General features: G+C 42.9%; 1 protein-coding gene across 1 annotated transcript in view; it reads right to left on the bottom strand.

The window, feature by feature from the left end:
- Positions 1 to 13277, bottom strand: part of LOC143510484 (calcium-activated potassium channel subunit alpha-1-like) — a 134270-nt gene that overhangs the window by 7687 nt on the left and 113306 nt on the right. The window contains exon 30 of the mRNA XM_076999876.1: positions 10157 to 10357. Coding sequence (XP_076855991.1) covers positions 10157 to 10357 — 201 coding nt within the window. The remainder of the gene's footprint in view (positions 1 to 10156; positions 10358 to 13277) is intronic.

Genomic DNA, 13277 nt, shown 5'->3' with positions numbered 1-13277 from the left:
ATCGTTATCTGTTAATGTGATGTCTATGCATGTGTTGATTAATTGTGTACTTGATTATGTGCATTACTTGGTTTAAGTCCCCCTTCATCAATTTATGTAGTTGTACTGTGTGAATTATTCTATGCCATGTTTGTGTAGTGTTGTCGTGTTATTGCCGTTCTCTCATGTTTTGTGTCTAAATTAAGTCTCTTCTGCGTGATCGTGGGGTCTGGCGTGATTATGTTGTTGAGGCAGTTTGAATTTAAAAAGCCTTGTGCTGCGGTGGATCTGTTTGCTACCTCTCCTTCCTACACCACACTGCAATATTGTTATAATTGAATGTGAACTAGAGTAAAGACCACATTCAATTTTAGGAATATTTCCTTTAAAATGACAGTGTTGCATGTTAAGTGTTATAATCACCGTTTTTTTACAGTTTATGTATGTTTTTTAATTTACAGTACTTATCTGTTTTTTTACATAAACTGTAAAAAAACGGTAATTTTCTGGAAACGGGGGCGCCAGAAAATTGCCGTTTTTTTACAGTTTATGTATGTTTTTAAATTTACAGTACTTATCTGTTTTTTTACAGTAATTTTCTGGCGCCCCCATTTCCAGAAAATTACCGTTTTTTTACACTTTTTTTTTTTACAGTGTAGAGAAAGTAGTTTCTTCTCAACTCTCTGCCTTTTTGCAGACACATCACATCTGTGAATATCAGTCTAGATTTAGACCCCATCACAGCTCTGAAACTAAAGTACTTAATGCTCTCAATATCTTCTGATAAAGGAGATATCTTTTCTTATACTCCTAAATCATAGTGCTCCGTTTGACACCATCAACCACATCATCATACGCTGGAAACACTCATTGGTTCTCCTCCGTCAAATTATTACAAATTAGTTGAGTAGTGTTGGTTTGTATTCCTCAGACAGCATTTTATTTTAGGTGTTAGAATATAAATGGGCAACAGCATTAAGGATGGAACAGAATGCAGGGAAAGCAGAACAGGGCGCGCGCTACGTCACAGCCTGCTATCCAGGGCTGGACTGGTAATCTGGCGTACCGGGCATTTGCCCGGTGGGCTGACAGTCCTCAGGGGCCGATGGATTTTTTCTTCCCTTTTTTCTAAGAGACAAGCCCATAATTTAAAGGGGACGGCCCATTGGCCCATCTTCAATATAGACAGTGGACTGAACCAATCAGGATATAGGATGAAAGCGGCCCCACCCTTTCTCTGCGTGGTCCGCTGTAACTCCCTCTACGTTTAGTGTTGAGCGCGTTGTTAACGGAGGGGCAGCATGGAGCAACAGAAGCGGCAGAAAGAGGGTGCGGAGAGGTTATGTGAGAAGAAATTGAAGAGTCTCAATGTAGATGCTACAAAATGTGTAAAAATCACAGACATGTTCGCTGCTGTAGCCTCTGCGTCCTCTGTAGGTGAAGACAGCAGCAGCAGACAGGGAGAGCAGCAGCCAGAGATGCAGATGCAGGCTTGTGAAAGAGAAACCGAGGGACAGACTGAGCGGGAAAGTGTAGGATGCAAGCACACTGTAAAAAATTTCAAGTCTCACCAACTAAAAAAATCTTAGTGACCCGTTGCACCTAATTTTTTAAGTTTTTTTAGGTCTAATTTAAGCTCTGCAAATTTTAAGTTCTGCTGACAACTACAGAATTCAGTCTAATTAAAGAAAATAAGTTGAGCCAACAAAATGTTATATATTAACCAAATACACCTAGTGAGTCCAACAAAATGTTTTATGTTGTTCCAGCTACAATTGTTTAGTTCAGGTAATTATTCATTAGTATCCAAGTTGCCTGAACTATACATTTTATGCTTTATGAAGTAAATTCAAAATATACAGAATATAATTAAGTAATTGTGCATTTTATTTGCATGTCAAAAAGTAAACCAAAATGTCAAAAATATTACCAAACAGGCATATGAGAGCTGCTGTGACGCTCGAGATATGAAGCACGACGAACGTCAACTGTGCAACACTGAACGTTTAATGAAAACAAACAAACACGTGAAGCTCCGTGCGGAGTGCAAACAGACAACACACCTCTCACACAGGCACGAAACTTTAGACAAAGACGAGCACAAGACACTGCGCGAACGCACATTAAATAGGTGAATAACACAAACCCTCGTGATCTCGAGACAAGGCACAGGTGCGACTACGAACACGCTCACGAACAACCCACACCCACGGAAGTACATACATGGGCATAACGACACGCAGACGACATAGTGGCACGCCCACAGGGAAGGGTCCGGAGCTGTGACCGTGACAGCTGCTTTATAAATGTAATAAAAATTGAAACGTCGTCGAGTCAGGAGGACAAGAATGAGCCATGACACCAACGTTAGCTCAATGCTATTTTATTAGCAATACGCTAACGGCAAAAACACACTGGTTCTAAGGGAAGGGGGACACTAACACGCATACAACACACATCCAGGGAAACGGGAGAACTGACCGCGGAGCTGTATGTGTTTGGAAAAAGTATCTAAAAAAGTACTTAATTAGAAATCGATTGGGCTTCAGCAAATGCTTAATTACTACGCAGTTCTAGCTAGCTAAGTAGCTAACGTTAGTCCGCATGCTAACAGTTTGCCGACGTGAGGTAGTTAAATTCCAAACGGACAGTTAACGCGTAACGGTTAACCGTTAATCGGTAGCTTGTCCTTGCCAACCACAACAGTATTAACACTAACATTACTAAACTCATAGCAAAGTTAAACACTGAAAAACAACTTGTTGGCTTAGCTCTAGTTTTGATAACTATACGTTTGGAAAATATGTTGAAATATGACCTAGTTCAAATTCAAACTCAACAAACACCACCAAGTTAGTTGTGTTAGCTTAGTAAAGATCCACATTAACTTCACTCAGTGAACGTTTGAAGTCCTCTAGATAAATGGTGAAACGCTGGGTCTTCATTTTAGTTTTGGTGCAGAAGGCGCCAAGAAAATCTTCTCTCGAGCATGCGCATTAGTTTCACCACTACCACTATTGCTCGCCCAACACAGTTTTTTACTTTGGACTTGACATGTTGACTGAGAACCATAATGCTCATTCACTGAACACAAAATATTAAGTTGAATGGTAAAAATGCAGCAGCTGATGGCACAACTCGTTTTTTGTTTTTGGAGTAACAATTTTTATGTTTCATGCTTTGCCCACATACATTTTTATATTCACAGAACATAAGCAAACAAAGATTTTTTACAGTGCAGGTAGTAACGTCAGGATAACACAGGGACTTTATTACATGAGAATGATGAGCAATGGCGATTGATTAATATAAATATTAATTGGTATTTGCATACATACCCAAAATCTGGCAGCTATGCGCCCTTATTCTGATAAAATAGCAAATTATCAAGATTGAGAAGTGTTGGATGATCAGCAAGTGTCCATTTTAGGCTAAAGGTGTGTTGAAAGCATAGTTGCCAGGTTTGTGGTTTTCACGCCAAATTGGGCTTGTTTGAAAGTCCAGCCGTGGGTAAAAATTCTGGGGTCGCGGGGTGCAGTTTTTTGGGTTACTTTTGAGTTGGGCTACCGCGGGAGTTACAAGTAAACACTAAGAATCGATCGCAATATAATACTTAATTTGTCTCCATTTTACACTCGCCACCCCCCCCCCCCCCCCCCCCCCATCGACAACTTACACTTACAACGCCCCCCCCCCGGGCTTTGGGCTAGTTTAGGCTTCCGAAGGGCGGGTTTTACACTGACTTTGTGCAGGATATTTTTGTAGGACCTGGCAACCCTAATTGAAAGGCTGCATAGTTTTATACATGTTTTAGAAAGCACTCAAACAAGTGAAATTACAGATTTAAAAACTTATAAATGATAAATAAAAGCTTTACAATTTAAGCATGACCACAGTTAGTTTAAAAAAATATTAAAGTAATATTAGCAAAAGATATGCCCACATTGAATAAGAGTAAAATGGTGTCAAATGTTTAAGACATATTTGCGTTGCATGAATTCATAAATCAGCTTTGTTTGTGTGATGGGCAGGGAGTGCGAAATAAAATGGAAGCGATCACGCAAAGTCTCAGGGAAAAAGGATGGTTTAATTGAAAGTGCGCAAAGTAGAAAGTAGATCCGAATTAAGGATATAATGACCAGCGGTCAACTGGTACAAAGACAAGACATATATAGGCAAACAAATGACCCTCAGGTGAGACGGATCACGGGCTCCGCCTACCTGAGGGAAGCACACAACGCAACAAAACAACAACAACAACAGCCGCTGTGAACAGAGGCGACCGGTAGGGGGCCGTCTCACCGTGACAGACGCCCCACCAAGCCGCACTCCCCTCCACTGGGTGTGTGGCACACAGCGGCTGCACACAAAACATGAAAGGGCAGGAAGGCAAGGACAGGCAGGGACACACCCCCTGCAGTCCAGGAGCTGAAACACAAAACACAAAACATTAGCTCACCTCCCTGGGCAGGACCCTGGACCAACTGGGCTGTTAACAACACAAAACCACGCCCCGGTCGGTCACAGGGCCCCCACACCTTAACCGGCCTTCAGCCGGAGAGCCCCACAGATGTGAGGACGAGGAGCTACAGCTCCTTTATCGTCCCTAGTGTGTGTGTGTGTGTGTGTGTGCAGGTTACCTCCCCGAGGCGTGGCTACTTCACCTCCTGGACCTACCTCCTCCTGGAGCTGACCCCTGCCTTCTGCTAGGGGCCACCCCAGCCTCCTGGGAAGTCAGCCTCAGCCGGGGCCTCCCTTTACAAGGTCGACTCTTCCACCCAACCAAGGAGCGCCAGAGACCAAGGCCCAGAGCACCCCCGTCACGGGCTGTGGAGCAGCCCCAAGGGCCTCCTGGTCACCCCGAGCAGGAGGGAGGACCTCCATCTTCAGCAGGAGCTCTTCAAACCGGAGCCCCATGGTCCCCAAACATCCGGGGGCCCCAGCTCTCTAGGGAGGGGCTCTTTACGACCGGGCTCCGGTCACCCCACAACATAAGGGGGCTCCTGCCAGGTGGAGACCCCCACAAGGTCCAGGAACACCATGATCCACCACCAAGGAGAAGCACTTGCACAGAAAACACACACACACACCCAACCACACACCAACACAAAACACAAACGCGCACCATCGACGCCCTCCATGCCATACCCTGTGGCACGGGACCACAGCCGCCCCCCCCCCCCCCCCCCCCAAACACACATTTAAGGGGAGGAGCATGCGTGGAATTACACACAACATTTCACATGCATGCGAGGACAAAACACACACGCAAATACTAGACAAAAAAAAAACGGTGTACAAATAAACAGAGGGGACCCACAAATGCTCGCTCTACATATACACACAAATAGTGACGTGCCGCTCATGTTCGCTGTCGCTCCCCACATGAAACACAAGACAAAACGGGGAGCGAGGCGACGGTGAGGAGCGGACACACAACGAGCACGCACACTGATCCACACGTCCGTTAACACGTACACACATTTTAACTCTCACAAAACACGAAGAGTCTTCCCAGGGAAGATGCCCTGGTCCTCGCCGTGCCACAAACACAAAAGCACGGCGGAACTCTTCAAAACAAACAGACAACAAACACGAAGAGTTGTTCCCAAGGAAGAGCCCTAGTCCTCGCCGTGCCACAAACACAACACAAAAGCACGGCGGAACTCTTCACAAAACACCACGCAGACAAACACTTACCACGATCACGCCAAGTCTCTGGGAAAAATGATAGTTTAATTGAAAGTGCGCAAACCAAAAACCAGTGACATAGATCCGAATTAAGGATATAATGACCAGCGGTCAACTGGTACAAAGACAAGACATATATAGGCAAACAAACGACCCTCAGGTGAGACGGATCACGGGCTCCGCCCACCTGAGGGACGCACACAACGCAACAAAACAACAACAACAACAGCAGCCGCTGTGGACGGTGGCGACCGGTAGGGGGCCGCCTCACCGTGACAGTTTGTAGCTGGATGCATGTTATAGCTGTTTCAAGGAGGGAGCACCTTTAACCTGAAGAATTAGAATTGAGCTGTTATATCAGAGAAATTCAGAAAATACATATTAGAGATGATTTCAATAAAATCATAAAAGTGATTGTGATATAATAATGCTAAGATTGAATCCAATTACTTTAACCAGTAATTTTTACCACACATACATAAATTACAAGTCGGTTGTGCTCCACTAATTATGAGGGGCCGGTCTAAACCAAAAATGCCAGGGATGATTTTTTGTCCCAGTCCAGCCCTGCTGCTATCCATGTTTTCCCTTCATACCAGTTTCGCGAAAATCCTCGGTTATATTCTTTTCCTCCCTTTGTGGATACTTCACTTGTTTGATGTTTAAATTTGGTCTCGGTGGCCCTAATTCGTTAGTTGCTAGTTTATCTTGATTATTACGACGACATAATGGCACTTCTCTTAATGAAACCACTGAGTTGTTCTGGGTTGAAGGAACGCTGGTTGTGTTGAGCAGATTATTTTCCCTAGGTTACGTCTGACGCAAGCACGTAAGGGCGAGCCCTCCCGGAACCCATAGACATTGCATTGAAGCGTCTACACTTTAGAAAAATAAATTTTTACATGAGAGTCTACGAGAGCAGTCGGGGCAATTTTCAGTCAGACTCAAATCGCCCCAAAAGGGGCGGTACTACAGGGAATGGATAATGGCATTCAGAGGCAAGAGAAGCTGTCCAGAACAGGCATCGCTAGTTAAATGCCATGATAGAATGTGAGGAAAAAAAACTTCCTTTTCATTCTTTCGTGGTGCATCGCCCAATCGCCCTAATGAACAAACCGCCCCCTGCCACAAGAGCTTAAAAAGCCTAACTGTCCAAAAAAAAAGTGCAGTGACCAAAAACTGCATTTCCCACAATTATACTACCTGCAAAGAGATGGCATCTCAACACTGCAGTGTTTCCATATCGATGCGATTTTCCCAATACGTGTAATTGAGAAATACAAATAATGATCCCAAAATGTCCAGGAAGAGAAACATCAATGCAGATGGAAGGGTGTTTCAAGAAAGATGGGGAAGTGAATACATGTTTGTGCTTCAAGGAGAAAAACCGGTATGTCTCTTATGTTTTGAAGCAGTGGCAGTTGTCAAAAAGTACAATCTTCGTCGACATTTTACCAAACACGAAGCTAATAAGCCAAAATTCAAATCAAGTAAAACAACAAATTGCCAAAGAATTAAAAGGCAAACTGCGATCACAACAGAATGTGTTCACAACCATAAACAATGCGGCATTAAAAGCTAGCTTTTTTGTAGTTGAAGAAATCGCTGCGCAGAGGGAGCGTTTTTGAAGCACAATTGCTATTTTCACAGTTATTTGATATTTCAAGTTTTGAACAAAGTAAATGTGATATCTTTTATGTTAATTTTCTTTATTCACTTGGATAGTGTGATCGATGATTGATGGAGTAATGTGGGTTTCATAATCTAACAAATTTAAAGGATTTATGTTATAATAACAGAGCAACAAGCAAACATATTTTTTTACACCTATGCAAATATATATGTAATATTGAATAAGTAATAAATTCAGTTATTTAACATTAAGAAGTTACATTTATTGTGGGCAACGATTATGCTAATGTGGCCCGTGGTGAAAATGAGTTTGACACCCCTGCTCTAAACACACAAAAACAAAGCATGGTGTCCCACAAGGATCTATATTGAGCCCCATATTATTCTTATTACCGTATTTTCTCGACTACAGAGCACACCTCAATATAAGCCGCACCTACAAAGTAAAAAAAAAGAAGGAAAATGTTGTATAAGCCGCACTGGGGTAAATGCCGCATATATCTACTGAACTGAACACATTTAATTGAACTGATCAGTTTCCAAACAGTGCATGTAGCATTTCACCTGCAACAGATATGGCTTTTGTAGTACTCGAATGTATGATAAGAAAAAAAAGCCAAATACACTGATTTATTTGATTATGTAACGGATCAGAATCCTGAGGCAGGTTGGGATTAATGTGCAGGTCAAAAGGTTTAATATAGGACAATCCAGAAAACGTAGTCGTACAAGCAGGGGTCGAATAATCCAGATAACAGAGGTAATGTCGAGGGCAAGGCAAAGGCAACGTCGAGAGAACCAGGCAGAGAATCACCTCTGACCGCACAGAGTGGGAAGAGCTAGCCGCCTCGTCGCCCTCGCTGTCTGACTCGGCGAGGGGCGCACACACGGACGGCGGGGGGCTGACGTCATCCTCCTCCTCTGTGTAATACCCAGTTGGATCCGAGTAAACGGACGGAGGGGGACTGGCGTCTTGATCGTCTCCTCCATAGTACTTGGTTGATGCCGAGTAAACGGATGGAGGGGGACTGACGTCTTCACCCTCACCTTCTTCGTACTGCTCGACTGGATCGGCACCTACAGAGGGCAGAGGGCTGACTTCCTCATTCAGGAGGGGAGCAGAGTGCTCGAAGGGAGTGGAGCTGGCTTCTCTCTCCATCTCCTCCACTGGGTCCTCTGTGTGTGTGTGTGTGTGGGGGGGGGGGGGCTGGGCAAAGGCCCACGCACCGGTGCCCACAAAAAAAGGCCCCTCCTCCTCCAGGTCTGCCGGGGGGAAGGTTCCCTCCACCATCAATGCTTCTCAGGCAGGTGCAGGGAAGGACGAATGGCGGTGCTTGCCCTTCTTATTTCCCTTCTTTTTCAGAGGAACGTATCCCTGCATCTTGTCGGCTCATCTTTATGTAACGCTGGGAGGAGGCAGGCATGACGAGCAGGTATTGTGACACAAAACGTTTAATGGTGCAGAACAAAGAACAAAGTGCGACACATATCGCGCAAGCACTGCACATATACATTACACGACACAACCTTTAGACAAAGACAAGCACAAGACATTGCGCGAACGCACATTAAATAGGTGCCTAACACAGACCCTCGTGATCACGAGACAAGGCACAGGTGAGACTACGAACACGCTCACAGACGACCCACACCCACGGAACTACAAACATGGACATAACGGCACGCAGACAACGTAGCAATATGCCCACAAGGAGGGGTCCGGAGCTGTCACCGTGAGAAGAACGGAGCGCTGAGATGGCTGAAAATTGAATACACTGCATTACTGAGCCGTGGGTTTTGTAGAATAAAGTTGCACGAAAATGTGAAGGTATACGCGTTTCATTCGAGGGTGCATCACTTTCAGATGGTGTTGTGCCCAATTCAGACTCCCCTCGTTTATCTGCGCATAAAGACGCTACAGATTATATTGTCGTATATTTACATTTCTATGCATAAATAAGAGCTGGACTTTAATTATCCACTACAGCAAACGGCACAGAATTATCTATGTCCAAAGACACACTGGCTCAAGGGTGTTAATTATTTTAAATAAAATATACATTGGCTATACTGAAGTTCACCTCTGATCACATGACTTCGCAGTATTACAGCAGTATTATATCTAATTACAATAGGTTTCCCACACTACGTGTTTGAACCCTAAATATCTAGACTTGGTCCCTTCAATGAAAATGTGGGACCTCAGGTTTTTCAGCAGAACCATGGTGGATGGACAGTTTGTGAGTTGGCAGCATTGTGTCTGTAGACATGTAAGCAGAATGCAAGTTAAATTTGTAGAGATACAAATTTGTAGAGATAAACATCCAACGTCCATATATAGGAGAAGACACAGTCTCCAGCTTTAGTCTAGCTAGATATAGGACTGAAGTATGAGCTGCTAACTAGCTGGGCCACCCAATAAAGGATGTTCCCGATAGATCTCTCTTGAGTTTTGGTCATCTTCCTTAACACGTCCAAGGAGTTTTTCCTCGCCTCTCTCCACTCTGGCTTGCAGATTAGAGATCTAGATTCATGCACTTGTACAGCAGTTTTGTGATCACATATGTTGTAAATAGTGGCATAAAAATACATTGACTTTGACTAAAAACGAACAAGTTTCACACTTTTTATTTCGTGTTTAAAATAAGTAAGATGACACTTTCAAGAGGGCATGTATGTTATGGATGGCACTGCACAGTCTGAAGTTCACATCAGGTCATGATCATGACAGGGATTTGCTCTGCCATTTAGCAGCACAAATGAGGCCAGAGACACTAGATAGGCACAGAAAGAGGGTGAGAGAGAATGTGTGTGCATGTGTGTGTTAAGGAGAGAGGGTGCAGTGACCACATACTTAATGTCACGTGGTTCACGGTTCTCTGTGTAGCCGTTGCGTGTGCTGGCTGAGTTCATTTTGGTTGAGCTGTAGGAGCAACGGGAGGAGTGCGAGATCATGTTGCATGAACGATCATCAGCATGTTTAAACTGCATCAGGCAGAAGACCATATCAGTAGGTATCAGCTCCAAGTGATATGGAGGGTTGGTGATTACAAACCTGTGACAAAGAACAGAGAGAAATGATAATAAAAGATTAAGATAATGGATATAAAAGGAGAGAGACAGAGAGAGAGAGAGAGAGTGTGTGTGTGTGTGTGTGTGTGTGTGTGTGTGTGTGTGTGTGTGTGTGTGTAAAGCATACCAGGCACCTAAGCCCCCCTATTTTATAGTTCAGCTCACCTTCACCCAACTCCCACTGGACCATTACAGTAAAGTAAGGATATAAGAATCATCATTACAATAAAAAAGTAAAATATGAATAATTATTATGGAAACATTCAATGATAATCAACATTAAATAGAACAAATTACACAAATAAGAATAATCTACAACAAATTGTTACATAAGCATTGTGATGCAAATAGTGTACTTTGCAATGTGAACACTGTAGTGTCAGTATACTTATATAAACGCAGAGAAACATCAATCAGCTTCAGTGCTGCTCTCAGATGAAACCATTATCACAGAACCTTACAAGTAGCCAGACCTTACACATTTTTAAATAAAGCCTACTGAAAACCAATTTCAAGCTTAAGTTTGAACTAGTTTTAGCTCTCAGGAAAAATAATGCACTGCAGTATATTTATTCAACTTTTATATTTATCTTGTATCAATTTAAATCTCGTGCAATTGTGTTTGTTCAGTAAGATACAAACAGGGATGCAGAGTGTGCAGTGTGCAACATTATTTTAAATAAATGACAAACCAGTGCTCTTGAGCAATACGTGAAATAAGAGCATATGTGACAAAGGTCTTAACCAACATATGTGTAATGTGTAAACGTCAGTGGCAAACCGTACTTACTGCAGGGTGTCTACAGGTTTGACCAAGTGAAAATTAAGACTTTTTAATACCGTTTTTCAAATAAAATTAAGACCAACTCGCAAGATCATACACGTTAAAATAAAGCACAAAAACTGATTATTAGTTTTTGTGCTTTATTTTAACGTGTATGATCTTGCGAGTTGTTCTTAATTTTAATTTTATTTAATCATTATTTCATCTAGCCACTTGAAAACTTCAAATGGGAATGCACAAGACACAATACGAGACACAAATGTTACAATGTTTTCACTGTACACTGAAAAAAATAAAGCATTGGCTCAATGTAATAAAATTGAATTAATCAATCACACAAATTTTTTTTCATTGAGTCAATCTAAAAAACAATTCATTTAGTCATATACATATACGTGCTTACACACGCTCACACACACAAGGCCATTTTCGTGTTTTTCTGATTCACACTCCAGCTCATGCTCAACCCCTTTCAGTTCTGCTACTTTTTTTCTGAAACGCTTTCTAAGGATGTTTGATTTTGTGATCACCTGGGCCATCAGGGTTCCTGTTTTCCCTTCGGCTTGTTCAGCAAGTAAATTATTATTATAACTGGTTTATACTTGACGCGTCGCGAGGGTCCGTGCGGCAAAAATGTAATTGCGGTGGCTCCGCCAATGCGCGAGGGGCTCAAGCGCTGACGATTCGCGAGGTCATGCACCTCTCGAATTTTGTAAAAACTTCGCGCGCCGCGCTTCAGTGCAATGAACAAAGTCATGTTTGCAGGGTTCATACACCTTTATAAGGTGGAATTAAAGCGCTTGGACATCACTTTCCAGGTCCATTTCAATATTTCAGAGCAAGTTAAACTTAATTAAGTTAAATATTTATACATATACTCGAAATGATTCGAAATAATTCGCTTTTTTATCACATTATTTTTCAAGTACTTTAGCCTACATTCCAGCACTTTTCAAACCTGAAACACAAAGAAACATTAAAATTCGTCATAAATGTTCCTTTCCCTGTTTTTGAGGGGTGTTTCTTTATACTACCACATATCGTTTTGGACAACACTGCAACGCTTCCGCCGTTCACGCGGAATCAGGGAACATGGTTTTAAACAATGAGTCAATTCCTTCGTTGGATCTGTATGACTGGTGACTTTAGCGCCCATATTACCTCTGCCTTCAAAGTAGAGCCGCATACAGCGTGAATGCGACGTAGAGCAGAACTCGACTGAATGGTTATCTTGTTGTACTGCTGGCAGCGGGGCAAAACGTTGATATTGCAGGCTGCTGCTGACGAGCCTCGCTGGTATCTGTGACAGCTCTGAGCCATCAATAATATTTCGGATCTTCCAACCATTTCTGGCTAAATTTGCATTTCCCCATCTCTCCGAACAGACGTTAACGTACATACAGCCCGCATGAAATTACGGGTGCTCGTTAAGCCCGAAATACTTGTGAGCAATATTGCGAAGGTTGTGCACCGCACGGTTACCGATTTCCGCCCCCGAAGTTCAACACATGGCTGACGGAATTATTCCTCCCTAAATTTAGCTCTGCAAATTTAAGACATTTTGGTTGAAAATTTAAGACAAAATAAGACTTTTCAAGGCCTTATTTGACAAAAAAGAAATTTAATACCATTTAAGACTTTTTAAGGACCCACGGCCACCCTGACTTAATGGCCATGTATGGAGTCAAATCCAATAAAAAAATCGTGAGCGTGGACAATCATTTCGCACGTGAGGAGAGAATTGCTTGCGCAAGGAAAATTTGTCACACCCTTTCTGCTTGGGATTAAGTGAAAAAATAAACATCAAACAGACCCTAATGACAGCCAAAGACAATTCACATCCTAAAAACAGCCGCAGCAAATCCTGGCTGGGTCCCTCCCACGACTGTCAAAAATCAAACGATCTGCTCCACGAGCAGGATCGCAAGCAGAAAGGGTGTGACAAATTTTCCTCACGCAAGAAAGCTCTCTCCACGCGCAAGAGCATTTTTGCTCATGCAAATAAGCACTTTTCCTCGCGCGAAATTATTATTTTTCCCCGCTCGCAATTTTTGAATTGGATTTGACACCATAAGCTAGCTCCTAGCCAACACTACCGTGAGGTTTACCAAGCGGAAAG

This window comes from Brachyhypopomus gauderio, chromosome 3, assembly GCF_052324685.1.
Source record: "Brachyhypopomus gauderio isolate BG-103 chromosome 3, BGAUD_0.2, whole genome shotgun sequence".
Lineage (NCBI taxonomy): Eukaryota > Metazoa > Chordata > Actinopteri > Gymnotiformes > Hypopomidae > Brachyhypopomus > Brachyhypopomus gauderio.
This window is presented reverse-complemented; position numbering and strand designations above follow the sequence as displayed.